This window comes from Lagenorhynchus albirostris, chromosome 6 (assembly GCF_949774975.1).
Source record: "Lagenorhynchus albirostris chromosome 6, mLagAlb1.1, whole genome shotgun sequence".
NCBI lineage: Eukaryota > Metazoa > Chordata > Mammalia > Artiodactyla > Delphinidae > Lagenorhynchus > Lagenorhynchus albirostris.
Genome location: NC_083100.1, coordinates 22,471,880 through 22,497,821, shown reverse-complemented (window position 1 = coordinate 22,497,821; position 25,942 = coordinate 22,471,880). Strand labels below are relative to the sequence as shown.

The 25,942-nt window shown below is 37.9% G+C and overlaps 1 protein-coding gene across 1 annotated transcript in view; it reads right to left on the bottom strand.

Annotated features, from left to right (window-relative positions):
• The window catches only part of BARD1 (BRCA1 associated RING domain 1), a 76,641-nt gene that overhangs the window by 29,085 nt on the left and 21,614 nt on the right, over positions 1 to 25,942 (bottom strand). The window contains exons 4-6 of the mRNA XM_060151303.1: positions 18,408 to 19,369; positions 9,406 to 9,486; positions 7,538 to 7,710 (exon numbers count right to left, since the gene is read on the bottom strand). Coding sequence (XP_060007286.1) covers positions 7,538 to 7,710; positions 9,406 to 9,486; positions 18,408 to 19,369 — 1,216 coding nt within the window. The remainder of the gene's footprint in view (positions 1 to 7,537; positions 7,711 to 9,405; positions 9,487 to 18,407; positions 19,370 to 25,942) is intronic.

The window sequence follows — 25,942 nt, the reverse complement described above, 5'->3', positions numbered from 1 at the left end:
AGCAGAGAAATTCAAAAGAGCAACATGTTTTTTTAAAAGCTATAAAACATAAATTATCTGTTACAGATTAATTTTTTAAACATTAACTAGGGCAGTGGAATAATTAATGAGTCCAATGGTCTATATACTATTCTCTAATTAAGAATTCTACATCCTTGCAAGGAAAACTCTGTTAATAGCAGACCAAGTAACAAATCCTAAACTCTGTATTTCTGTTAAAAAAAAAAAAAAAAGCATATGATATTCTCCAAACACTCAAAATAGTTCTGATGTGACTGGAATAGCTTTGGTTTTAAGTTCACACTGGGATGCACAGAAGGCAGTGCAGATGGATAGCCAACGAGGTTTTGAACAGTTATCAATATAAATATTCTTGAGCAACAAAGAAGTATAGAAGATATGAACCTTATTCTCACATCTGAAGTTAATATAGAACAAATTTTCCTTCTTAGGTAATGGACTCTCATTTTAGTCCTTAAGAAGTAAATTTCTCATGCAAAACACAAGTAAATTCAGAGTTAAATGAATTAACACTGTATTCAAATGTAAGAGGCATTTAAAAAACGCCAAAGTTTGCACAGCAAAAGCTCAAAGCACATAAGAAAGTACTCTAAGCCAAATGTGACTTTAAGAAAACAGTAAAGTATTAGAATATTAAAATTAAATCAAAATAAAAGATAAAGTCAGAAGTACACATATGGCCTCAGATAAAACTATAAAATAGGTAAACTTTGTATTATAGTCCACAGGGACGATTTCAGAATAAATTTAATGGGATAACAAAAAGTCCGTTTCTCTTTAGTTCCTGCACTCTATTATTAATACATTAGTATTTCAGAGTGATAACAACTAGTAACCAAATTGAGAGAGATCTCCAAATATTATACAGTATGAAAGTTATCAAAATAAATAATGTTATATCAGGTTGGAGACAAGGGACAGGGGATGGAAAACAGGAGGCAGGGTGGGAATTATTTCTGTAAGATACTCCATTCACATCCCCCAGACCAGAGAAGGTGGAAAGCATCCTGATTATTTTTAAGAAGCTGTAAGTATGATTTTCATATCAAAATCTGAGGGCAAAAAATGAAACCTAAAAAACAAACCATTCTAACTTACACCTATAGATGCAAAAGTCTTAAATAAAACCCTAGCAAACTAATGTAAAGTATTTGTTTAAAGAATAACACAATACACTAAGTCAAGTTTATCCCAGGCATGTAACATGGTGTAATATTTTAAAATATGTTAATGACATCAACAGGCAAAAAGTCTAAGATCATCTCAAAATCAGTTAATAAAATAAAATACAGTCTTGTTTAAAAATGGTAAAATAACTGGGAGGAAGATTTTTTTTTTAATTGAAGTATAGTTGATTTACAATGTTGTGCTATTTTCTGGTATATAGCAAAGTGATTCAGTTATACATACATATATACACATATATATATATATTTTTTCATACTCTCTTCCACCATGGTTTATTATAGGATATTGAATACAGTTCCCTGTGCTATACAGTAGGACTTTGTTGCTTATCTATTTTATTTATAGTGGTTTGTATCTGTTAATCCCAAACTCCTAATTTATCCCTCCCCCATCCCCTTTCCCCTTTGGTAACTATAAGTTTGTTTTCTATGTCTGTGAGTCTGTTTCAGTTTTGTAAATAAGTTCATTTGCATCATATTTTAGCTTCCATATAAAAGTGATATTATATGGTATTTGTCTTTCTCTGTCTGACTTACTTCACTTAGTATGATAATCTCTAGGTCCATCCATGTTGCTGCAAATGGCATTATTTCATTCTTTTTCATGGCTGAGTAATATTCCATTGTATTTATACGTATACCACCTCTTCTTTATCAATTCCTGTCAATGGACGTTTAGGTTGATTCCATGTCTTGGCTATTGTAAGCAGTGCTGCAATGAACATCAGGGTGCATGCAGCCTTTCAAATTATGGTTTTCTCCAGGTGTATGCCCAGGAGTGGGATTCCTGGATCATATGGCAGCTCTATTTTTAGTTTTTTAAGGAGTCTCCATACTGTTTTCCATAGCAGCTGCACCAATTTACATTCCCATCAACAGTGTAGGAGGGTTCCCTTTTCTCTACACCCTCTCCAGCATTTATTACTTGTAGACTTTTTGATGGTGGCCTTTCTGACCAGTGTGAGGTGGCAGGTACCTCACTGTGGTTTTGATCTGCATTTCTCTAATAATTAGTGATATGGGTACCTTTTCACGTGCCTGTTGGCCAACTGTATGAGAAGATCTTTATTTTTAATATTGATTTTAATAGTGACTTATAAACCTACAATCACTATTTTTTAAAAATGAGAATAAAACAAGCATGCCAACTATCAATATTATTTTATAATATTGTTCTGGAAACTGTGACAAAGGCAGTAAGAAATAAAAGTTAATAAATGACCATTAAATCCTTCAAATTAGGTGTTGGCTAGGTATAAGAGAAACACACTAAAATCAACAGCTTTCCTCTATATCAGGAATAACAAGTTTTATTTATTAACAGAATATCCACTTCACCAGGGCAACAAAAGGCTCAAATACCTAGGAAAATCTCAATAAATAGTTAGTTCCATGTGTATACAAACACACATATATAAAACAGATTAAAAACTTGACTAAGATGTATAACAGAAGACTTAAACAGAGAAACATACCATGGTCCTGAGTGAGAAATCAACTTTATTAATCCACTATTATCTATACACTTACCCAATTTTAATCAAAATCATAATAGGATATTCTTGAAACTTAACATAGTAAACCAAACTTCATGTGAAGGAATAAACTGATAAAAAACAGCCAATTCCCCCTCCACCCCCCACTGCTACTGTCACGACTTTAATTCAGACTCTCATCACTTGTCCCCTAGATTTTTGGACACACCTCTTCACTGAACTTCCTGCCCAGTGTGAAGGTGAAAGTTTTAAACTTAAAATTTGAACTCTAGGGCTTCCCTGGTGGCACAGTGGTTGGGAGTCCGCCTGCCGATACAGGGGACGCGGGTTCGTGCCGCGGTTCGGGAAGATCCCACATGCCGCGGAGCGGCTGGGCCCGTGAGCCGTGGCCGCTGAGCCTGCGCGTCCAGAGCCTGTGCTCCGGAACGGGAGAGGCCACAGCAGTGAGAGGCCCGCGTACCGCCAAAAAAAAAAAAAAAAATTGAACTCTTTAGCACACAAGGCCTTTCACTGCTTCTGCCCACCTTCTCTGGCCTCTCATCTCATCCTCCTCCCTCCCTTCATTCCAGTCTTGTATCAGCTCCTAGAAGTGAACCAACAAGCAGTCTGGCCGTAGTACCTTAGCACCCATCATCCTCTTTCTGAAAAGCCCATCCTCCTATTCTTTTTCTTCAGATTCAGCTGAAGTGCTACTTCCTCTAGAAAGCCTTTCATGCCATCCTCTAGTCATATTTCTAGCCCCTACCCTGGATTTTCATAGAATCTTGGGGCACTGAGCTATGAAGGCCTGCATACTGTTCTGTAACCACTAATATAACTGTCTGTTCCCTCCTACTAGAATACAAGTAGCAGGTAAAACAGCTGGGGAGGTTTAAGAAGTAAAGGGAGTGATGGAGAAGAGAATGAGAAAACCTAACAGCATTTCATTGGAAACCCAGGAAAAGAAGGCATCTAAGTAGAAAGAAGACTTCAACTTTGAGATAATAAAGATTGCCAAAATGTCTGTTCTAGAGCTGAAGAATGCCATTTAGAAATTTAGAATAAACAAAAGAACCTACTTATCTACAACTTCAATTAGTCAAAGTACCAAGCCCTAAAGAAGGAAAGATAAAAGAATAGTTTTTGCCCTTTCTTCTACTACTTTCTTCTACTCTAAGAGTAGGGAGAAGGTCTCTACTCTTCTCCCAGGGATGGAAAGAGTCTAGTCCTGGTTATTGAGAAAAGAGATACATTAAGAGTAACAGAGAGGGCTTCCCTGGTGGCGCAGTGGTTGAGAGTCCACCTGCCGATGCAGGGGACACAGGTTCGTGCCCCGGTCCGGGAGGATCCCACATGCCGCGGACCGGCTAGGCCCGTGGGCCATGGCCGCTGAGCCTGCGCGTCCAGAGCCTGCGCGTCCGGAGACTGTGCTCTGCGACGGGAGAGGCCCGCATACTGCAAAAAAAAAAAGAGTAACAGAGAAAAAAAAGAAAAGCGTGTTTGCCAACTAAGAGTCTGGAGTCTGAGATATTAATGGCTTAAAAGGAACAAGAACTTCAGGCAAAAAAAAAAAAAAGAGTAGTAAGAACCCTATATAGTCCCCATGCCCCACTCCCCATGCTCTGCTTAAGGGATGGAGGAAGGCACAGGAACAAACTTCACCTATTCTCACCTGCCAAGTACTGAACTCTAGAAAGACAATAGACAGAACACTGGCAGAAAGAAAAGTAGACCTTAAAAATGCCAAGGCTGGAGGAATTACTTTGGGAAATTATTTTGTGATCCCACAAAAGGTAACATGGGTGCCTAATGGGCAAGAGACTAACAATTCTGCTCAGGGAGCACATATCATTTACTCTGGCATCTACCAGGAACCCATTCTACCGGCCTAGATAAGGTGCAGCTTACGGAAACTTAGTTTTAGACATTCTCTTCACAATTATAGTCAAGTTGGGAGCAGAAGGAAGCAATTCCTATTTTCAGCTCATCAGCCCCTTTTATCAAGAGAGGAAAAACTATACCGTCTTTTTATGCATTCGAACACTTACTAATTCACTCTACAAATAAATGTGGGTACAGACTACGTTAGGCACTCGGCAGGACCTGGGAGAGCAGGCACGATCCCTGGTACCTAGAGCATACTACCTAATGAGAAGATAGTAAGAGGCAGGTGCACTACCACCTCTGGTCTATGACTGGGAGGAAGTGTCACATACAGACAAAGGATTCGGGAAAGCCAGCCAGAAAGAAATGATACCTAAGATGAAACCCAAAGAATGAGAAACTGACCACCAAAAATGAATACTCCAGACAAAGGGAAAGCATATTTAAAGGTTAGGAAGCAAAACAGCTCGGCACATTTTAAGGAAATAAAAATTTAGAAATGCTAGTGCAAAAAAAAAGGCTGAAGGAGAAGGGGAACAGGACGAACTGTGGAGAGACAGGGCTGGAAGGATGAGGAGAGCCAGACCATCTGGGGCCCTACAAACCATGTTCTAAAGTCTTTTATTTTAAAAACATTAAGAGGTGCCAGTGAAGGGTTTTAAGCAAGTAAGTCATTTGACCAGAATTGCATATTTTTAAAGTTCTTGGGCTGCTTTATGAAAAGTAACCTGAAAAGGAAACCAGTTAGTAAATGGCAAAGCCAATCACGTCAACAACTACCACAAAATAAAACAGAAAGCAGAAAACACAGAAAATACTTAAGTATAATGACCAGTAGTCCACAAAATAAGGATGTTTAGAAACAGCTCCCAACCTGTTATACCCTAGATTAAATCGACTCTTGCATTTGCCCTATAGTTGCCTTACTATCCTCTATCCAACATCATTCCCAACTTCTGTCACCAAATAAACCTTCCTTCCCTACTATCCTAATTATATCAACCAGCTCTCTGGAATGCAGTAGCCACCTTGGCATATGTGACTATTTAAATTAATTAAAATACATTTTAAAATTTATTTCCTCAGTAGCAATAGCCATATTTCAAGCGTTGAATAGTAACAGATGTCTAGTAGCTACTGAGTGCCCAGCACAGATACGGAGCATTTTCATGAGTGCAGAAAGATCTACTGGACAGTGCTGGGCTATCGATGTACCTAAAACTGCCACTTCACTGCGTAAGCCTATTGAGAACAACACAGCTATCTGAGAAGGCACCTGTGAAAGCAGACGCGCTCACTGTCTCAGGCCCTCACCTTGTGTATTAATGAGCTTCACGATGTAGTGAAGAATCATGGTGCACACACCATAAGACAGGCCCTGTGTTTTGGCTCATTAATCCTCACTATGCTCTAAAGAAACAGAAAAGCAGCCAGCATCACCCATGTTTTATAGGTGAGGACACCAAGGCACAGAAACTAACCTGCCTGAGGCTATAAAGTCAATAATGGAGTCACAAATAAAAGCTGGAATCCCTAATGTCCTGACTAGTCCTCCATTCATTAGAGTAGTCATGGCTGATTTAAGAACCCATGAATAGAAACTATTCTGTTTCACCTGACCCAAGCAACCACTTGCTCTATCAAATGGATTGCTATGCCCACAGGAGGGTCATATCTGTTAGATATGTATATATATGTACACATACACACACACACATACATGAATACATACTGTGTATGTGTGTATATGTAAAAAAACAGAAAAATTGAAAAATATAAGATATGTATTCCCTGAGCTTGCCCTATCTTATTACATGTGATGGGAAATAAAGGATATTAAAAACACCTACAGGGGCTTCCCTGGTGGCGCAGTGGTTGAGAGTCTGCCTGCCAATGCAGGGGACATGGGTCCGTGCCCTGGTCCGGGAAGATCCCACATGCCGCGAAGCGGCTGGGCCCATGAGCCATGGTCTGCGCGTCCGGAGCCTGTGCTCCACAACGGGAGAGGCCACACAGTGAGAGGCCCATGTACCGAAAAAAAAAAAAAAACACTTATCAAAACTAACAGCACCAAGGTATGGTATATTCCTGTGTTATTAACTTGTTTTTCAATTACATTATATGATTACCTATAAAAAAAGTTACAACCTAGAAGCTCTGCATTTTGTAATCCTTACTTGCCTCTGTAACCAGCGTTAAGTCCTGACTTTTGTGTGCTCCTTCCAAACCTGTAGAAGTAATGCTGGCACAGAGAGGCAATTCTTGCATTTTCATTTCAACTACCTCATTAACTGAAAAGAGTAAAATAATATATAGGGAGACATGAACCAAGTTAGATATTAAAGATATAAAATCCACATACAGCATTTGCTTGTGACACTCTTGAAAACAGCAATTTTAAAATGCAGCTGCCAGCATTCACTAATGTGTCTCTCTGCCCTAACACTGCAAAACAATTTACCCAGAGCTCATTTGAATGATGTAAAAAAATCTAAGAAATAATTTGACTGCACTTGCCTAACATCTGAATTCTTACATATTTTAACTGTGGTTACACTAAATATGCGGAAAAAAAAAAAGGAGAAAAGGAATAGAATATTTAAAACAATTCTAAAGTATTGGGAAGCATACAAAGCAGTTATATGCTTCTAATTCTTACCTTATTAATAAGTATGAATCACTTTATATAATATAAAAACTAAGTGAATTTTGCCAGAAAGTCAAAGCTTCCAAAGTTAACTTGACAACTGTTTCTGAATTAAAAGAGCAAATCTCCCTCAAATATGTAAGTATCATAAAGGAAAAGGGCATGAATGCTGATTTTAAATCCAGAATATAATGGCCACATCTAAATTTAGTTGTGAAAGAAAACAGAGCCATCAACTTGGGTAGTAAAGTCTCTGTTTCATCACAGACCTTGATTCAAGAATAAGTCAGCGAAAAAAACAGTTTTTAAGTTGAACTACTTACACCGCGCTCCTGGAGGCTCCATAGGAGAGTAACAGCTTGACTATATCCACGTGCCCATTCTTGGCTGCGTCGTGAAGAGGTGAGTCATTCTGATACCCAGTGGTGTTCACCAACGCCTTGTGCTGGAGCAGCAATTCCACCACCTTCAGGTGCCCGTGATTGCAGGCTTCGTGCTAATTAAAGAAAAAGAAGAGTGATGAGAAAGAGCAATGAACAGCATCATAACAAAACCACACTTCAGAAAAATAAATGTGAACCTCAATCAGTAAATTGGTTCTTACCTAAATACTCGTACTAAACCATAAGTTGTTGACAGAGTAAAAGCCACTATTAATAGTCTTTATGGTAAGATGCATGGCGATCAAGATTTATGCAATTTATGGAAAAAGATTTTTTTCATTTGAGCCTTGGGTCAAGCTCTCTTAATTTGGAAGAAAATATAGCTTTGGGCCAATTATGGCTCCTAAATTGTTCTACAGTAAGAAATCTAAAACAAGAAAAAAAAAACACAGAAAATATTTAACAACCAGATCATGCATAAAATCTGAAATCCTCCAAGGCTGAATAGAACTCACCAAATCAGGGGCTTAGCCATAAGCTAAGCGGTGCACCTGCATGTATACATAAGCGCCCAACAAAGTGGATATCCTAGAATGAGTATTTATAAGAAAAGCCTCTCCAACTGCTGAAGCTACAGATACTATATGGCTGGTGCCAATGATAACAGAAAAAACACAGAGTAGGCACTCAAAAACAGCTTACTGAATGAATGTTCAAAGATGCTTTACATGCACATATTTCCTTATGTTTAACGATCTGCTAAAAATGCCACTATGCTGTAGTATTCTAATAAACCTCTGGCATGCCATACTTTTTAAGTACATACTTTGAAATCTTAATAGACGATACACCACATTAAATGTCTGTAGGTCTATTTCTAGGAGAAAGGGATCCAAATAAGGCATTAGGTCCTCTAAATCACTCACCAACTTCTACTACAGTTTGCCTGAGTGGCTTAAAAGAAAAATTAACCATTCTTTGAAAAGGTTTGCCAGGCTGTGGAGTCCAAACAACAAAGTGACTCTGATCCAGAATAAACACTCCCAGCTTAAAAAATTGGCAAGAAGTCATTATATACAACTTGAAAACCCTATGTGCACCTATTCTAATGAGACTCTCTCAATTTCTGTGAATTTACAGTTCACAGAATAAGGGCATCCACCTCATCTCTTAACACTTCTATGGCTGCATTCAAGCCACATGTTACTGTCCTAATGTAATTAGCTGATATAGCACTTGTTCCCATGTATTTGTACCATTCTTTTCCCAGACTATCCTTCACATTTTTTTTTTTAGTAATAATAAGCAAAGACTTTAAAAAATGTTTAACATGAGCAAAGATTTCTACTGCCTCTGTGTGTCATACCCTAGATAGGGTATAAGTGAGACTAAGACATCTAGATCCTCGATAAGAATCACTGCCTTGTGATACATTGCTACACCCAGTTCCTCCGACCTCTCTTTGTTCCAAGAAATGTGGTTCCAATGACATGCAATGCTGCAGAATGGAGCCGGATGTCAGCTGTAGCAGTTACCTCTCCATAAATGAGCTAAATTCAGCAATATGGTGTAACTGGATTCTTAAATCTAAATGTAGTCAGTCAAAAGGTAGCCAATTTTTCGCCCGTCACAACAGAAAAGCTAGATAAAACATAATCATTTACTCTTATTTGTTGAAAATATAAGTTCTTCAGATTAAAAAGAGATTGTATATGTGGTAGAGGATGATATATAGGTGACTATAAACTATAATAACTATAAAACATAAACAGAATGATAATAAAAAAACAAACAACTAGAAACTATACCAATGGTGTCCATCCAGCATGGTCCTTAACATTCGGGTCACTTCCGTTTTGTAAGAGGTATTCAACAGAAGGTATGTCGCCCTAGTAGAAAAATGAAAAGGTAGAAAGAAATTAAAAATCATCAAGGACAGAAAAAAAATATTAAGATTTAAGATTTTACCTTCTTCAAGATAAAATTTAAATCTTTTCTTTTCTATGCCTATTGCTCGTGAGTCAATAAATGGTAAGCTGTGTATGCATGGATTGTTCTGAGGTACCAACTCATCAAAGCCATGTGGTCCATCACTGAATACAGAGTACAAAATCTCTGCTATTAACAACCTGTATCAAAATTCATTTCAAAATACCAAGGACACTAGCCAAAGATCACCTGATCAAAATGAAGTTTTTAAAGTCACCATTTTGTTTGTGAAAAACATCCTTTCTGAGCACACATGAAAATGGTTTCTGATTTCTGTTTAAAACAAAATTAAAGCCAAGAGGGCTGCTCAGTGAAACCAATGTTAGAAAGCCAAGAACTGTTGTCTTATTGGCAGTTAATCCACTTATCCTCAAAATATTTAGTTTATATTTACCTTATTTGCTCAAAGATATTTTTTAGGCAAAAGCAAAGCTTATTTTCTCCAAAATAACTGACAGCTTACTCTGAAAAAGGCTGAATAAATAAAAGTCACATATGACAAAAGTTATACATGCCAATGTTGTGTGTTGAGAAGAGCTTCTTTAGGGAGAAGGACATCTCCTCTCTCCTACCACTCCCAGCCCCAGCACTCTTCTGAAATGAGTTTTTCTCTATTGGTTTGAAAATGTAGAAGTCACTAAGTCCCCTAAATACAGTAACATTTGCTTTTATTGGATTGTTTCGGACTACCTCTCAAATACAGCAAATCTTAAGATGGTAGTTTACTCAGTTTTCTAAAAAAAACAAACCTGCATACAACATATATTTTTAAGATCCTAAATTAGCAAAATGACCTTAAATATTAAATGGGCCTAAAAAAACAAGTATTCTGTATGTTTCAAATCAATTGCCCCACTTCCAATAAAAAAAATATTTCCCATAGTTCCCATAGAGGTCCCATAGTCCCATAGAGGTACAAATTCTACACCTCTAGCACAAGCTAACATACACTTAGCACCTTTTGCACTATATTCAAGTCAGTTCCAAATGAGCTCAGGAAAATCTGTCAAGATACAAATTTGGTTTTTTTTAAACGAACCCATGAATATTGGGGCAGATGAACTGCCAGAACCACACACATTCCTGACCTTCAAAATGAAAGTATCCACAAAAAAATATATGTAAACCTTCTCAAAAGTGTCCTCAGTCTAATTCTACATGGCAATCACAAAAACATATTAACCTAAAGAAGCCTGTAAAATAATATAAACACAACTGTGGAATGGAAGAGTCCCATAGACAATTAGTGACAATTTAGAAGCTAAAAGCAGAATCTCTTTTCAGGTTGCTAGCCAGTGGTATTTTTCTTTCATGTCACCTCTTCATATTATCAAAGGTGTCTGCTGTTAACATTTTACCCCTATACGTCCCTGAAATGTATAGCTGATTTGCAAATTGCTTGCTTTTTATACCCGATCTGCTTTTTCCTCCCTAGTACTTAAAAGCTCGTCATATTTTCTCCTTCTACTTTATGTAAATTTAATGTCATGCACACAAATAAAATTATGATAATTAGATAGGGTCCACAGTAACTGCGTAAGCTTGAACCAATATAAAGTTTCCAGGAAACAAATTAACTTCCGCTTCTGATTTCTTTAAATTACTTTCTTCTCAAACAGAATATTTTCTGAGTAATAAGCACTCATTTTTAGGCTTCTCACAACTTAAAAGAATAATTGAGATTCTCTTAAAACCACAGCGGGGGGAAAACCATCTAAGAAAAAAGTATTTACTAAAGCTTATAAAAAATTTTAAACAGACTTGGTGTTTTCAAATAAAACCTTAAAGGCTGAAAACAAGGGAACATGAGTGTCATATTGAATTTTCTTATTGCTAACCTTTCTTTCATAGGAAATATTCTTCATACATGCATATGGCAGTAGTATAAGTTAACTTTCCAAAAACAAATACACACACACACAAATAAAACTTTTTCCTTATAAAGGTTAGCTCTTCTAAAATACTATTAAGAATAAATATTTTTATAAAAATAGTACAGGACATTACAATTAAGTACAATAATGATGACTTAGCCAAATGGTTGAGCTTTTCCACATAAATGAACTAACCAGGTACCTAAAATTTCTCCTTTTAGCAACTAGGTGTTGTTAAAAAAAAAAAAAAAAGTTTAGTCATCTGGAATGGAGCTCTAAAGTTTATTAAACATTTTCTGGGTGTCTTAGTTATTTACTGAATAAAATAATTTCACAGATGACTCGGACAACCTAGCCATCGTGACAGTAAGTTACTGGTATTACAAAGATGGTGGGTGATAAAGGGAAAAATGGAGACTGACTCCAAGAGGTGCTCTAGAAATTGAAATCTTGAAAATATCACAGATGCCAGTTTGCTTTTGAGTCCTTTGTTATTGTCTGAGGAAGCCAGTATGGAGGATAAGTAATAACATGATTTTACACACAATATAACATGACTGCCTTAAGGTATAATGAATGGTTACAAAGTCAAACCCTAAAGGAGATGCCTCACAAGGGATTTTCTCTCTACCTAAGAAATCCTCATCACCTTTGTTATGTTAGGTACACCATCCCTTGTAAGTTGCCTTCAAAATATTATCTATTATGTCTGCACCTTAAATACATCATGGCAGGTCAACTTCAAGCCATTCTTCTATTTCTAATACATTCACTGCCATGGCATGAATTATGAGTAATCATTACCATTTGAAGAATCTGTGCTAGAGAACTTTGGGGCAGTTTATTCCAGCATCAACAAATTCTAAAGCAAAGGTGAAAAAACAGAATAACAAATCAAATTTTTCTCTCTGTATAATGAAATGTCAAATACTAAGATTTTTCTTATTAAATCAGAAGAATAAACAATGAGTGTTTATCTTAGTTTCTAGTAGGCATAATACTTCCTCATAAAATCTCTTGTTTATAACATAATGTTCTCAAAATCACTTTAGCCATAGGTGACATAGATATTCAAGTACAAACATGGGGGCATGAAGAGAGCACAGTGAATCTCAACTTTTGTTCTGGTTGAATAAGGATACTCACAACATCCCAGACACAGTATTAATAAATATTCTGCTTGAAATTCCATAGTGTGAGAAAATAAATGTATAAATAAAGAATTCAAGAATAATCCTGTCTAAGGTATGCATGCAAATGGCACTGAATGTCCAAAAACTAGTTGGCTGGCCTATAAGCCCATGATCCTGAGGAGAAAAGGATCTGAGAACTGAGAACATAAACATTATCTGCTGATGATATAGTAACTGTCTACATTCAGGCAGCCTGAATATTTAGGCAGTCTGGATATTTAATAGAGACTTCTACTGCCAAGTACGGAGCGTTTCGAGATAAATAAGGTTAACAGATGCTTTACATTAACCCAAAAGTCCCACTTCTAGGAACTTATCCTAAGGATATACCTGCTCACATATGAAACAAAGATTGCTCACTGCAGCACAGTTTATAGAAGCAGAACAATGGAAACACAGGCATCCATCAGTAAGGAACCAGTAAAATAATAAAAATTCATGGAACGCTATGCTACAATAGAATGTACAGAAAAGTGTGTACTAACATGGAAAGCATTTACTTATATTTGTATAAAGAAATTCACAAGAAAGGGCTTGTCAGCAAGAGGGTGGCTGAGGACAGAAATGGGAGTGAGGCTTTCCACTGTAAATACTTTTATTCTTATTTTTGAAGCATGAAGTTATTACTCACATTTTGAAATTACATTTTAAATGGGCAATAAACTCCACATAACCACAAAGTCAAATTGAGGAGTCATATAATAAACAGAAAGCTAAAAACATATAAATGCGAACAAAACAATGTCACCATAGAGGAAAAACCAACTCTGGGAATTCTGTAAAAGACTGATTCAGAAGGCAGGCTATAAGGTAGATTTCGAACGTTAGATACAAAGGATCATGAGGGAAAAGGGAAAGATTCAGAGGAAAGGATATAAGAGGCAGAAAAAAGAACATGTGCCAAGTATTCGTAGCATTAAAGTTCAGTGTCAGAAGAAGAGGGTTCAGATCATGGCTAAGTGGGAAAATCGCTCAATTATTCAGCAAATATCAATCTATTACATACCAGGCAGTGTTCTAGACACTGAAGACAGAACACTGAACAAACAACTCTTGCTCTCATTCTGAAGAGAAAGACAGGAAACAAAAAGATCTCTAATAATGATGTCAAGAAATAATAATAGGAAGAAAAACAAAACAAGCTAAGCATATGGCAGAGACTGCTATTTTATGTACATTCAGAAAAGTCTCTCTGAAGAGGTGGCGTCTGAGTAGAGGTCTGTAGAGGCCATAAGGAGGACTGTGGATTTTATTTTAAGTCAGCCGGGAAGTTATTGGTAGGGCAGCACAGAAAAGACAAGTTATGGCTTTGGTCAGATGACTTTGGCTGTTATACAAAGAACTGAGTGCACTAAGTACAGAGGAAAAGCAGAGAAGGTAGTTCAGTGATGTGGATGAAAACTGACAACACCCACACCGCCACCAACAATGTCCACGTTCTAATCCCCAGGGACGTATGACTATGTTACCTTACACAACAAAAGGAACTCTGCAATGTGATTAAGTGTACAGACCTGGAGGTGGGGAAGATTTATCCTGCACTGTCCGAGTGGCTCCCATCTAATCACATGAGTCCTTAAAAGCAGTGAACTCTTCCCGGCTGGGGCAGAAGAATGGAATACCAGGACTCCACCTGCTGCTGTCAGCTCTGAATACAGAGGAAGAGGTCCACACACCAAGGAATGTGACAGCCTCTAGAACCTGAGAAGGGCCCTCAGCTATAAGCCAGCAAGAAAACAGGATCTCAGTCCTACAACCAGAAGGACAACCACAGTTCCTGCCAACAACCCAAGTAAGCAAGGAAACGGGTTCTCTCCTAGTGTCTCCAGAGAGTAGCATAGCCCACGAACTGATTTTAGTATGGTGAGACTCATACAGCCTTCTGGCCTACAAAACTGTAAGAAAATTAATTTGCCTTGTTTTAACTCACTAAATTTGTGGAAATTTGTTATGACAGCAATAGGAAACTATTTCAAGTGGTTAGGACAAGAAAATACAGGTAGCTTCCACTAGGGTGATAGCTATGGCCAACAAAGATGCCCAGAGGTAGGTCTGGGGCGAGCTATTAAAGAATTTTATTAATGATGTGACTAAGTTCAAAGATCATTCTATAAAGCCATCACTGTAGCAAGGGAAGCTAACTAGCCCAACAGAAGAGTAAAACTACTGTGGGGTTCTCTGCCCTCAGTGTATCCACCAGGCATGCACAGTGCAACAGTGCACACTTAGGATCTGGGGGAAACATGGAAAATGTGGACACTGCATGTCTATAAGATGTTTCAGGGGAAAATAACAACTACAATAACAACAACAAAATCTATCTTTGACAGCAAAAAACCTCATTTGTTCCGGCTACCTGCAAAGTCATTAGGTCTGTATTCATGACTCAGCTGCAGTAACTCCTTTTCCCTGCTCCTCGTTCCATGTTATAGTACAGCTGACCCTTGAACAACACAGATTTGAACCGTGCGGGTCTGCTTATACACACATTTTTTTTCAATAAATATATTGGAAAGTTTTTGGAATATTTGTGACAATTTGAAAAACCCTGCAGACAACCCAGGTAGCACAGAACTATCAAAAAAATTAAGAAAAGCTAGGTATGTCATGAATGCATAAAATATATGTAGATAATAGTTTATCCTTACATAGACATAAGGTGATATTTAATATAAAATTAGTAATGTGTTAGTCTTCTTACTGTTTTATAACTTTGCTCTCAAAGAATTACATTACCATACAAGATGCCTCTCTGTACAGCGTGCCTCTCTCTTGTAATTGGAGAAACTGCCCATTAGCCTATCATCACAGGTAAGTGGTTTTTAAAAAAACGTAATGATGTTTCCAATACTGTAATATGAATATGACTGTAATACTTAGGCCATAAAATTTTATGATTCATTTATAGTATATAGCTATGCTACAGTGATGCAACTCTATCAATTACACTAGTCTACCATAAAGCAATCATATTGCTGCTTCTTATCAATGCATGAATCATTATACATGTAAATAAATATGAATTTCTTCTTCACAATATCTTTTCATTTTTGATGTCTAGTGTTAGTAATACATATACCAACTACAGTGTTTTGTATCATATAAGACAACGCTGATGCATGTACTGACAGACGATTCATCTTATAAACAGATGACGTAAACTTATGCTATCTAAATGCAGTACAGTACCATAAATGTATTTTCTCCTCCTTATGATTTTCTTGATAACATTTTTCTCTAGCTTCCTTTACTGTAAGAATACAGTATATAATACATATAATATACAAAATATGTGTTAATCGACTTTGTTTTATCAATAATGCTTCCAGTCAACAGTAGGCTATTAGTCGTTAACTTTTAAGAGTCAAAAGTTATACGAAGATTTCGACTATGTGGAGGTCAGCCCTCCTGACCCCTGCACTGTTCAAAGGCCAACTGTAGCTTTAACTTTAGAGCCACCTCAAATCCTTTTCTGAAGGAGGTGGATACAAAGCATAAACAAAACAGCAGGATTGCAGCATTTGGTTTTCAAGTATGCACAGATTATCCATTCTCGGTTGTAAACAAAAAAATTAGGATAGAAAATGAAATGAATACTATTTATAAAAAGATAAATACACTGATAAATCCTTTGATTTTTCTTCAAGTATTTGATTATTAAAATCCAGCTGAGACGGGGACATGCATTCACCTTATAATAAATTTGTAAAAGAGGACATTATTGTTAAATAGGCATTTTAAAAAACAATAGAAATCAATTAACTTTTCTTAAATGTACTATATCAGAATCTGCCAATGAATGACAGTATAGTATTTGATAAGTTCAAGAAAATCAAAATGAGTAATTCTAATTCTGGCAAGACAATTGCTAAGTAAAATGACAATCTGACAAAACTTGTATTGAAGCAATCTTGAACATATCAATGGAGAAAATTCACCAAGATGGCATCATGCCACCCTTTTTTCCTGTCTTAAGTTTCCACTGGGCTTTTTTCCACAGCCTACGCCAAGCACAGATAAACTATGGCCTGTAGGCCCGACACCTAATTTCATGTGTAAAGTTTTATTGGTTTACATATTATCTATGACTACTTTTGCACTAAAACAGAGTTGAATAGTTAAGACTATATTCCTACAAAGCCGAAAATATTTACTCTAATTGCCCCTTTAAGAAAGATGTGCCAAACCATGGCCTAGACTCTAGGTCCTAGAGATCCTCACTAATAAAGATAAACGATTCTTATGACTGAGTGAAAAATTCTCTACCAATGGAAGCAGATGCTTAACTGCTGGTTTGAAAATAATTCCCAGTAAGCAAAATGTAGAAACTAAAGCAGTCTACATGTATGTATTAGCCAGAAAAATGAACAAAAAATATTTATTATTATGCTAGCTACTTATATCTATGAAGCATTAATAACATTATGTTAGGATTATTATACATTATATATTATATAATACACACACAAACACATAGATATAAGTAAAACAAAGAGGACAAAAAATATAGTCTGCTTTTTAAAATCATGCTTTGAAAAAATCAGACTAAAACGTAACCAGAGCCAACTCCAAAAATTCAAGTTGTTCATAGGATACGAAATGCCTAGAAAGTAGTCATGTTGCAGGTTCTCCCCTTACTGGCATCAGGCGTAGAGATCCTACATTCATCATTTATTGGAAGATAAAGCAAGAAAAAAAAAGCGTTGGAAGAAACTCACTTTTTTGCTTTTCCCTTTCTCCACAGAAAAATACAGGAATCCCTGGACTCAATGCCTACTCCATGTTCTTCCTAGACATTTTATGTTGCTCACCAGCTTCATGTTCAGGGCCCCAAGGGGCTCTTTCCAGACCTCCCAAAGTTCCCCATCCATGCAAAGGACCCAAGGGTTTCCCAGTAAATTTACTGAAAGATCATAAAAGCTACGCTAATTTAGTACTAATCTCTCCCATATTGTATTTTCATAACACGTGCATGAATTCACAGACCAAAGTCTATAAAGCTACGATGCTAACTGCTCCCCTCTACGTGCAGCACTTGCATCAATTTCAAAGATTAACCACTACAAGTACATACACCACATGCTCAGCAAACTAGCCAGGTTCCAAAAAACGAACACTGCCGCATCCCAGGTGTAGAGGCAATAAAGGTAACTCAGTGAATAGGCTAGGAAAAGGAATGGGCTGACTGTGGGCTCCAGAGAAGCCCCTTTGTGGTGAACCACAGGAGCCATTTCTGACAATCAAATTTTCAGGTCATTGGAGAAATGTACAGACCACGTCTCGCAACCTCCCAGATCCCGGCAGTACCCACTAGGAGTGTCAACAATACAGAAGCTCATCCCCTCTCACACTGCCCCTGAGCTCTGAAGTTAGGTAATAAAGATGTGTTGCCAGCAGTAACTTGGCAATTGTCTGTCTATATCCATAAAGCATGAGAAGAATGGGTAAACAAAATGGTGAAAACTGACAAAAAACATTATGGAATAGACAAAAATGAAAGCACTTGGCAAAGCTGAAGCTGAAATACGGAAATATTGGTTTTGTCCTGCAAGATCAAGCTCCTCAGGACTAGGGGCCACTGCTCTGAGGTAGGGATACAGTCCCTATGAATTTCTGCTTCTCTGGTTCACAGGAAGTATCACATCTGGTTAGGTTAATTAGCCTAGTAATCTTATATCATTTTCCACAAACTCCAAAGAAACTGTTTTATACTGGGTCTCATTCTGAAGTTGTATTTTCGAGTAAGCATCCTACCTTAATTGAAGCAATATGGAGCAAAGTCTCTCCTCGATGATTTCTTTTCATAGCCATAAGACTACTGGGCGATAGCTTCATTGCTGAGGGACTACACATCATTCGTCTGTAACTTGGACTATTCAGTGTAGAAGGGGGCGTACCTGGTGAAGGGCTAATGGATTCATCTAATATATTACTGCTTTTCCTCCTCACTGTGTCACCAACTTTAAGTTTCTTTGAAGGTGGTGAAGAACATCCAGGCAATGGCATGTTTTTTGAGAGCACTGTTTGCTTAATAGAATTTCCACTGGTGCTCGGACTGCTGCTTCTACGTCTCTTAGAAACAGAACTGGAAAGTCTCTTGCGACGCCCACGTTTCCCATTATGACCTGATGGCAAGGATTTCTTAGACGTAAGATCGCTTTCACAGAGAGTCTTCTCAGGAGTCACTACTTCATTCCTGCTCTCAATTTCTGGAGACTCAATGTGCTCAGCCAATGGTAAAGAGACTTCAGTTAAGCTTCTAGAACATTCAGATTTTGTTATGGAGCCACTCGCTAGTAAGTCTACTTTAGCATTTATCTGCGGACTAGCAATAACAGATGGTTGGCTACAGAAGGATACTAGCTTTTCCTTAAATTCCTCTTCGGAGTCAGGTTTACCGTCTTCTTTTTCTGCGTGTAAATTCCATTTTTGGTTGATTTCAGCCAAAGTTTTCTTTTTCTTTTTTTTCCCAGATTTTGTGGAAGCCTTCTTAGCTCTCTCAGAAACATCCACTGGAGGGCTTGTAGAGACAAATTCGTACATGGAGGCCTGCTGAGCATTTTCATCGTTTATCACAGGAGGATGAGTCTGCACTGAAACTTTACTCACAACATACCTGACCTTCTTACTTCGAGGACTAAACCACATTTTTATTGAATTCTTCTTATATTCTGCATCACTAAATAAACTTTTCCTAGATGTTTCTTCTTTCACATCTGATAGGAAAAAGGAAAAGAAATCTGTTACACGACAATCTCTCCCATCTTGAGCTCCCAAAGAATTTTGTTGATAGTTCTCCTAAGGTGTATCACCTTTTATTTGTGTACTTCTTCCTTCCCTCCTAGATTCTGAACTCCCTGAAAGCAGATATCCTCGTTCAACAAATATTTACAGAATCCTACTTTATTTCAGACAATGTTCTAGTGGCTGGAGACACAGCAGGGAACAGAACACGGGAAAGACAAAATATACAAATAAATAAGTAGAACATACAGTCTGCTGTATGGTAGTGATAAGAGCCATGGAGAAAAGCTATACTAAATAAATAAACAGACTGATAGGCAGGTATGAGACTTAATAAGCAGTAGTCAAAAAAAAATTAACACTTATTAACTGATGCTTAATTTAAAAAAAGACTTTTGAAAATCAATCAATATAATTCACTGTATCAACAAACTAAAAGAAAACCATGTGACTTTTCTCAACAGATATAGAAAAAAGCAAAATCCAACATCCATTCATTATTTTTAGAAAGGTTCAGCATTAAGGATAAAAGGAAACTTCTTCAACCTGATAAAGGACATCTACAAACTACACACCGCTAGTACCATCCTTAATGAAGAAAAACTGGAACTACTGTTTTGTTCCTATTATCTTGTTCCTGTCATCAAGAACAAGGTGAAGATGTCTGCTCTCACCATCCCTATTCAACGTCATACTGAAAGTCCTGGATAGCACACCAAGGTAAGAAAAAGATAATAAAAGGCACACAGATTGTAAAGGAAGATATAAAACTGTGTCTATTCACAGCTGACTTGATTGGCTATATAGAATATCCCAGAGAATCTTTTTAAAAAAATAAAACAGGTGACTGTAACAAGGTCATAGAATACAAGGTCAATGTACCAAGTTCAACTGCAACTGTATTTCTGTATACTAACAATGAACATGTAAACTGAAATTTTTAAAAAATCTGGTACTGTTTATAATAGTACCAAAAAAAATACTTAAGTACAAGTCTAACAAAATATGTACAAGCTCTGATTGCTGAAAATTAACAATATTTATGAAAGAAATCCTATACAATTGGAAAGACATACCGTGTTCATGAACTGGAATACTCATTATTGTTAAGATGTCAATTCTCCCAGACAGATTTATAGACTGTAACATAATCCCAAGAAAATTCCAGTATGTTTTAAAAAAAAATAATAGACAAGCTAATCCTAAAATTTACATGGAAGAGCAAAGTAACTATAATGTGGAAAAGCAAAAGACCTGGATGGCCAACACAACACTGAAGAAGAACAAAGTTGAAAGGACTACGCTACCTGATTTCAACTTACTTCAGACAAAATGAATCTCGGGAATTAAAGATAATAGTCACAACTCTTCAGGTACCATCTAAAGTAACCTCGAGCTATATAAACAAAAAACTAACGAGAATGAATGAACTATAACTATATACTCAAACATGCTCTTGAGCAGAAGAAGCCAGATATAAAAGAGTACCTAGAAACGGCTGCAACTAATCTAACGTGTTAAGTCAGAACAGTGATCATCCCTATGGGGAAAGGAGTCAGTGACTGGAAACAGGCAATGAGAGGGGCTTCTAGAGTACTGTTTATTCTTCTGGGTAAGTTCAGTTTGTGAAAATTCATCAAGTTATACATTTACGATGTATGTATTATATACTATATAAGAAAGTTTTTCTAAAAAGATACTATTTATAATCAGGAAATAAAACACAAAGATTCGTTAGAACTTTAAAAAAGAAAATAGGGCTTCCCTGGTGGCGCAGTGGTTGAGAATCCGCCTGCCGATGCAGGGGACACGGGTTCGTGCCCCGGTCCGGGAAGATCCCACATGCCGCGGAGCGGCTGGGCCCGTGAGCCATGGCCGCTGAGCCTGCGCGTCCGGAGCCTGTGCTCCGCAACGGGAGAGGCCACAACAGTGAGAGGCCCGCGTAGCAGAAAAAAAAAAAAAAAAAGAAAGAAAATAATCATTGTCTCATTGTCCCTAATGACATTTTGTGAGTGAGCACTCTTTACACAAACACCTTGCTGCTTCAGCTAAGGTCATGAAGAAAGGCCTCTCTGAGGAGCTCACTTTTAAGTTGAGACCTAAATGACAAGAGGGAAGCAGTCACTTACGGATCTAGGAAAGTGTTTCCCAGGCAGAAGGCAGAGTAAGTGCCAAGGTCCTAAGATGGGAACCAGTTTAGCATATTCCATGGATAGCATGCCATTGTGGCTGGAACTTGGAAAAGGAGCAGAAAATGGAGGGAAATGAAGTCAGGCAGGTAAGCAGAAGCATTCTATAAAAAGCTCAGTCTCGGGGTTTTTTGCTGCTACTCCTCATTCCACTCACTTCTGAGGTGGGAGGGATCAGGACTTTATCTGCAGTCTCTCCCTTAATAATCATATATATACATAACATACACGCAGTTATTTATGTATACGCTGGCAACTCCAAATGTGTAAGTGCAGCCCAGACCTCTCCCCTGGACTCCAGGCTCCACTATTCAACTGCCTACTTAACGACTCTACCTGCATGTCTACTCCTAGTAAGTATCTCACACCAAGCATGACCAAAACTTGCTCCTCCTACAATTTTCCCATCTCAGTAAATGGCACATCCATCAGTCCGGCTGCCTTAGGACAAAACCCTTAAGAGTCAAACCTGTCTCTGTTCTCTCTCTCACATTCCATATGTAAATTACAAGTTCTACCAGTTCTACCTGAAAAATACATCCAAAATCTGACTACTTTTTGCACCTCCACTCTTACCACCACAGTACCATACTGTCTCACTAGATTACTGCCCCACCCTCCTTTGTCCTCTCCCTGACGATGTCTTTGCCTCCTCCGCTCTAAGTCGATTCTCAACACAGCAGTCAGTGGTCCTTTTATAACTGGTCAGATCCTGTCACTAAAACCCACCAAGGCTGTCAATCTGACTCTTAATAAAAGCCACAATTTTAGTCTAAAAGGCCAGAAATAACCAGACCCTCCATTTCCTTCCTGATCTCACCTCCTGTTCTTTCCTTCCTCACCATTCCAGCCACTGGGCCTCCCTATTGTTCCTCAAACACAAGAGGTATGCTTCTGCCTCAAAGCCTTCACATTTGCTGACCCTTTGCTTAGAGACCTCTTCCCCAAATATCTGCATGGCTCACTCTCTCACCAACTACAGGTCATTGCTCAAAGGTCACATTTTTTGTGAGATCATCCCTGACACTCTATTTAAATTTACAAATTCTCACCTCCTACTTATTTTACACCTATTTTTGTGTCTTGTCTGTCTCATCCCATCAGAATATAAGCTCTAGGAAGGCAGAAGTTTGTATCTCTACCCTGCCATTCCCCAGTGTCTACTCAATGTCTAACACATAGTAGATGTTCAACCAATGCCTCCTGCTAAATAAATGAACTTAATGGGATCATACAACCCAGCTAAAGCAAGCTGGATCTCATTCAGACTCAATTCAGGAAGAAGAATGTTTTATGCTTTAGAATGATCACTCTGGCTGCTACTGAGAAGGAACTTTAGAAGAAAAGAATGGACACAGTGACCAGTTACATAGCTATCATCCACTAGAAAGATCACAGTGGCTTGACGAGCACTGTAGCAGTAGAAATGGTAAAATACAAAACCTAAAAGGCTACTAATTAAACAAATAGGCAGGGGAGAGATGATAAAATGCTTAAAGCCCAGTAGCAAGAGGGCGTATGATACATTTCAGTAACTAAAAGACAACCAGTACACTTGCCTTGCAGAGAGAGCAAGGAATAAAGTGGTTTAAAGATGAAGATTATAAAGCGATAGTCAGACCGTGCAGATTCTAGCTGGCAATGTTAAAGACTTAGATACCTATGCTAAGAGCAATACAAAACCAATAAATTGCTTTATATGAATCAGGTGGCATGACTACACCTGTGTTTTTAAAAGATCCCTCTTGGCTTGAGTGTGGGAGAATAGGTCAGAAGAAGGCAAGAGTGGATGCAAGAATAATTATTAAGAGGCCGAAAGAGGAGTCTAAGTAGAAGACGACAGCCTGGGGAGGTGATAGTAGAAAAAGAAAGAAGTAGAATTATTTGAAAAATATTTAGGAGATAAGATTTACAGGATTTGGTGATGAAATGAATAAAGGAGAAGGTGACAAAAACAATTCATATGTTTCTGGCTTGCACCACTGAAGGCACCTAGAGAAAAAACACTGATGCTGGAAGAGACAGGCCGCCCGGGCTCCTGAACATCCCTACACACTCTTGCAGGATGTACCAAGAAGGCAAGGCCCTGGCTGCTTTGTACCCAGGCCATTGCTCAGGGCTGTGTTTGCAGCAAGCCACCGTGAGGGATGCAGTAGTGTCTCCCCAGGGGGAAAAAAGCTCCCCTATTTCTGCTTATTATAAAAACAGTCAGTTCCCCAAAGCTCAGAGCTCCTTTCCTATATCGCAACCCCCTGTACGTGCAGGAAGCCATGACAGGCCCTTTGCCAAGTATCATCAAAGATGCAGCACTGCACTGAGGAACTTCAGGGACAATGTGATAAAATATTTGCAAATTTTACACGTACATGCTCTTTCACAAAGCAACTTTACCTCCAGTAACCTATCTTACAAAATATACAAAATATTCATACATGTGCCTGAAAACATAGATGTGTTAATTGCAGCCATATTTGTAATAGCCCAAATTAGGAAAAAAGTCAGTGTTCATTCACCGGAAATCAGTTAACTATTGTTCATCAAGTGGAAATCAGTTAACTATGCAGCATTTATATTACAAAATCTTATGTAGCCGTGATACATGTCAATTAACATGCAAACATCCTCAAGACACTTTAAGTGTAGCACAACCCTATTTACATTTTTAAAATTCTATTGTGTTTATGTCCAAATATTTTCATAAATTCATAAAAGAAAGACTAGGAAGGTTAAACAATGAAAACAGTACCTCTGAAAAAGATGTTGGGTTTTTTGGTTGGGGATAAAGGGTGAAGGGGGGGACTTTCACACTTTACACACTTTTATATTGCTTAATCAGTTACTAAGAGAATGTTCTCTTATATTTCTTAGGTAAATTAAACAAATAGAAAATAAAATACATGAAGTTATATACCTAATTGGTGATAGAGCTGGCATTTGAATTCATGTTGCCACTAAGTAAACATTCAAAAGTTTCACTAAGTACACACTATATGTGATATTGTGATTTACAAGAAATATGTATTTGGTCTTTGTCCACTGTCCCAGGCACATAGTTCCTAAAACCCTTGTAATTTCCCGTATGAACCACAGGGGCATCTTTTGTTAAATTTAGTTGTGTTCCCAGTTCCCAAAATAGCTCCAATGAAAAAGGTGAAATGGGTGTCTTTTATTATTCATAACAAGCCCCATTTCAACCACACCTGAGTTTATGTTAATGAGGTGACTTTTGGAAAGCCCCTAATGATGGGGGCTTGTTGCCAAGGGAACCAACCTGGATTATAGGGCTAGAACTTTTAGTCCCACCCCCTGACCTCCAGGAAGAGAGGAGGGAATGAGGTTGAGCCAATCACCAATGGCCAATGATTTAATCAATCATACCTATGTAAAGAAGTCTCCATTAAAAAACCCCCAAAACAGGGTTAGAGAGCTTCCAGGTTGATGAACGTGTGAAGCTGCTGGGAGAGCGGCACACCCAGAGGGGGCATGGAAGCCCCTTACCCCTTCAACATACCTAGCCCTATGTATCTCTTCTGTCTGGCTGTTCCTGAGGTATATCCTTTTATAATAAACCAGTAATCTGGTAAGTAAAATGTTTTCCTGAATTCTGTGAGTCACTTAGCAAATTATTCAAACCTGAGGAGTTGACGGGAGCTTCCAATCTATAGCCAGTTGGTCAGAAGCACAATCTGGACTTGAGACTGGCACCTGGTGTGGCGGGGGGGGAGTGGAGGCTGGGTCGGGGGGGCAGTCTTGTGGGACTCTTAACCTGTAAGATCTGACACTATCCCCAAGTGGACAGTGTCAGAACTGAGTAAACTGTAGACACCCAGCTGATGTCACAGAATAGCATGATGTGTGGAAAACCCACACATCTGGTGTCATAAGTGAAACAGTACTGTATGTAACACAGTAGTGTGAGTAGAGGAGACACAATGGAGAAGTGAGCCTTTTTCTACACACATATAGTATAATCTTTGTACGTATTGTATTCTTTCAGACCTACTGATCTTGCCTGTTAACAGATGCTCCAGAAAGAGTCAGTGATGAACTGTACAGTTTTCCCTTTCTGATTCTGGCAGTGATCCCTCTTCAGGTTCTCTTGCTTTGTTTTTGCCTTTAAGCCCATTCACTTTTCTTTAAAAAATATTCCCTTGAAATTCTCTTCTCTCGCCCCACACAGGCAGGTAAAACCCAGGTCAGCCCAGCACAGAGGTGTGCACATAAATCGTGCTCAGAAAACATTGATGAATTGATGAATAAATTATCTGATATCCTCTCTTAAATCTTGACAGGTATTGATACAAGGGAGGTTAGAATTCAATTTAAGGGCTAGAAGAAATCTGAAGGATCACCTGT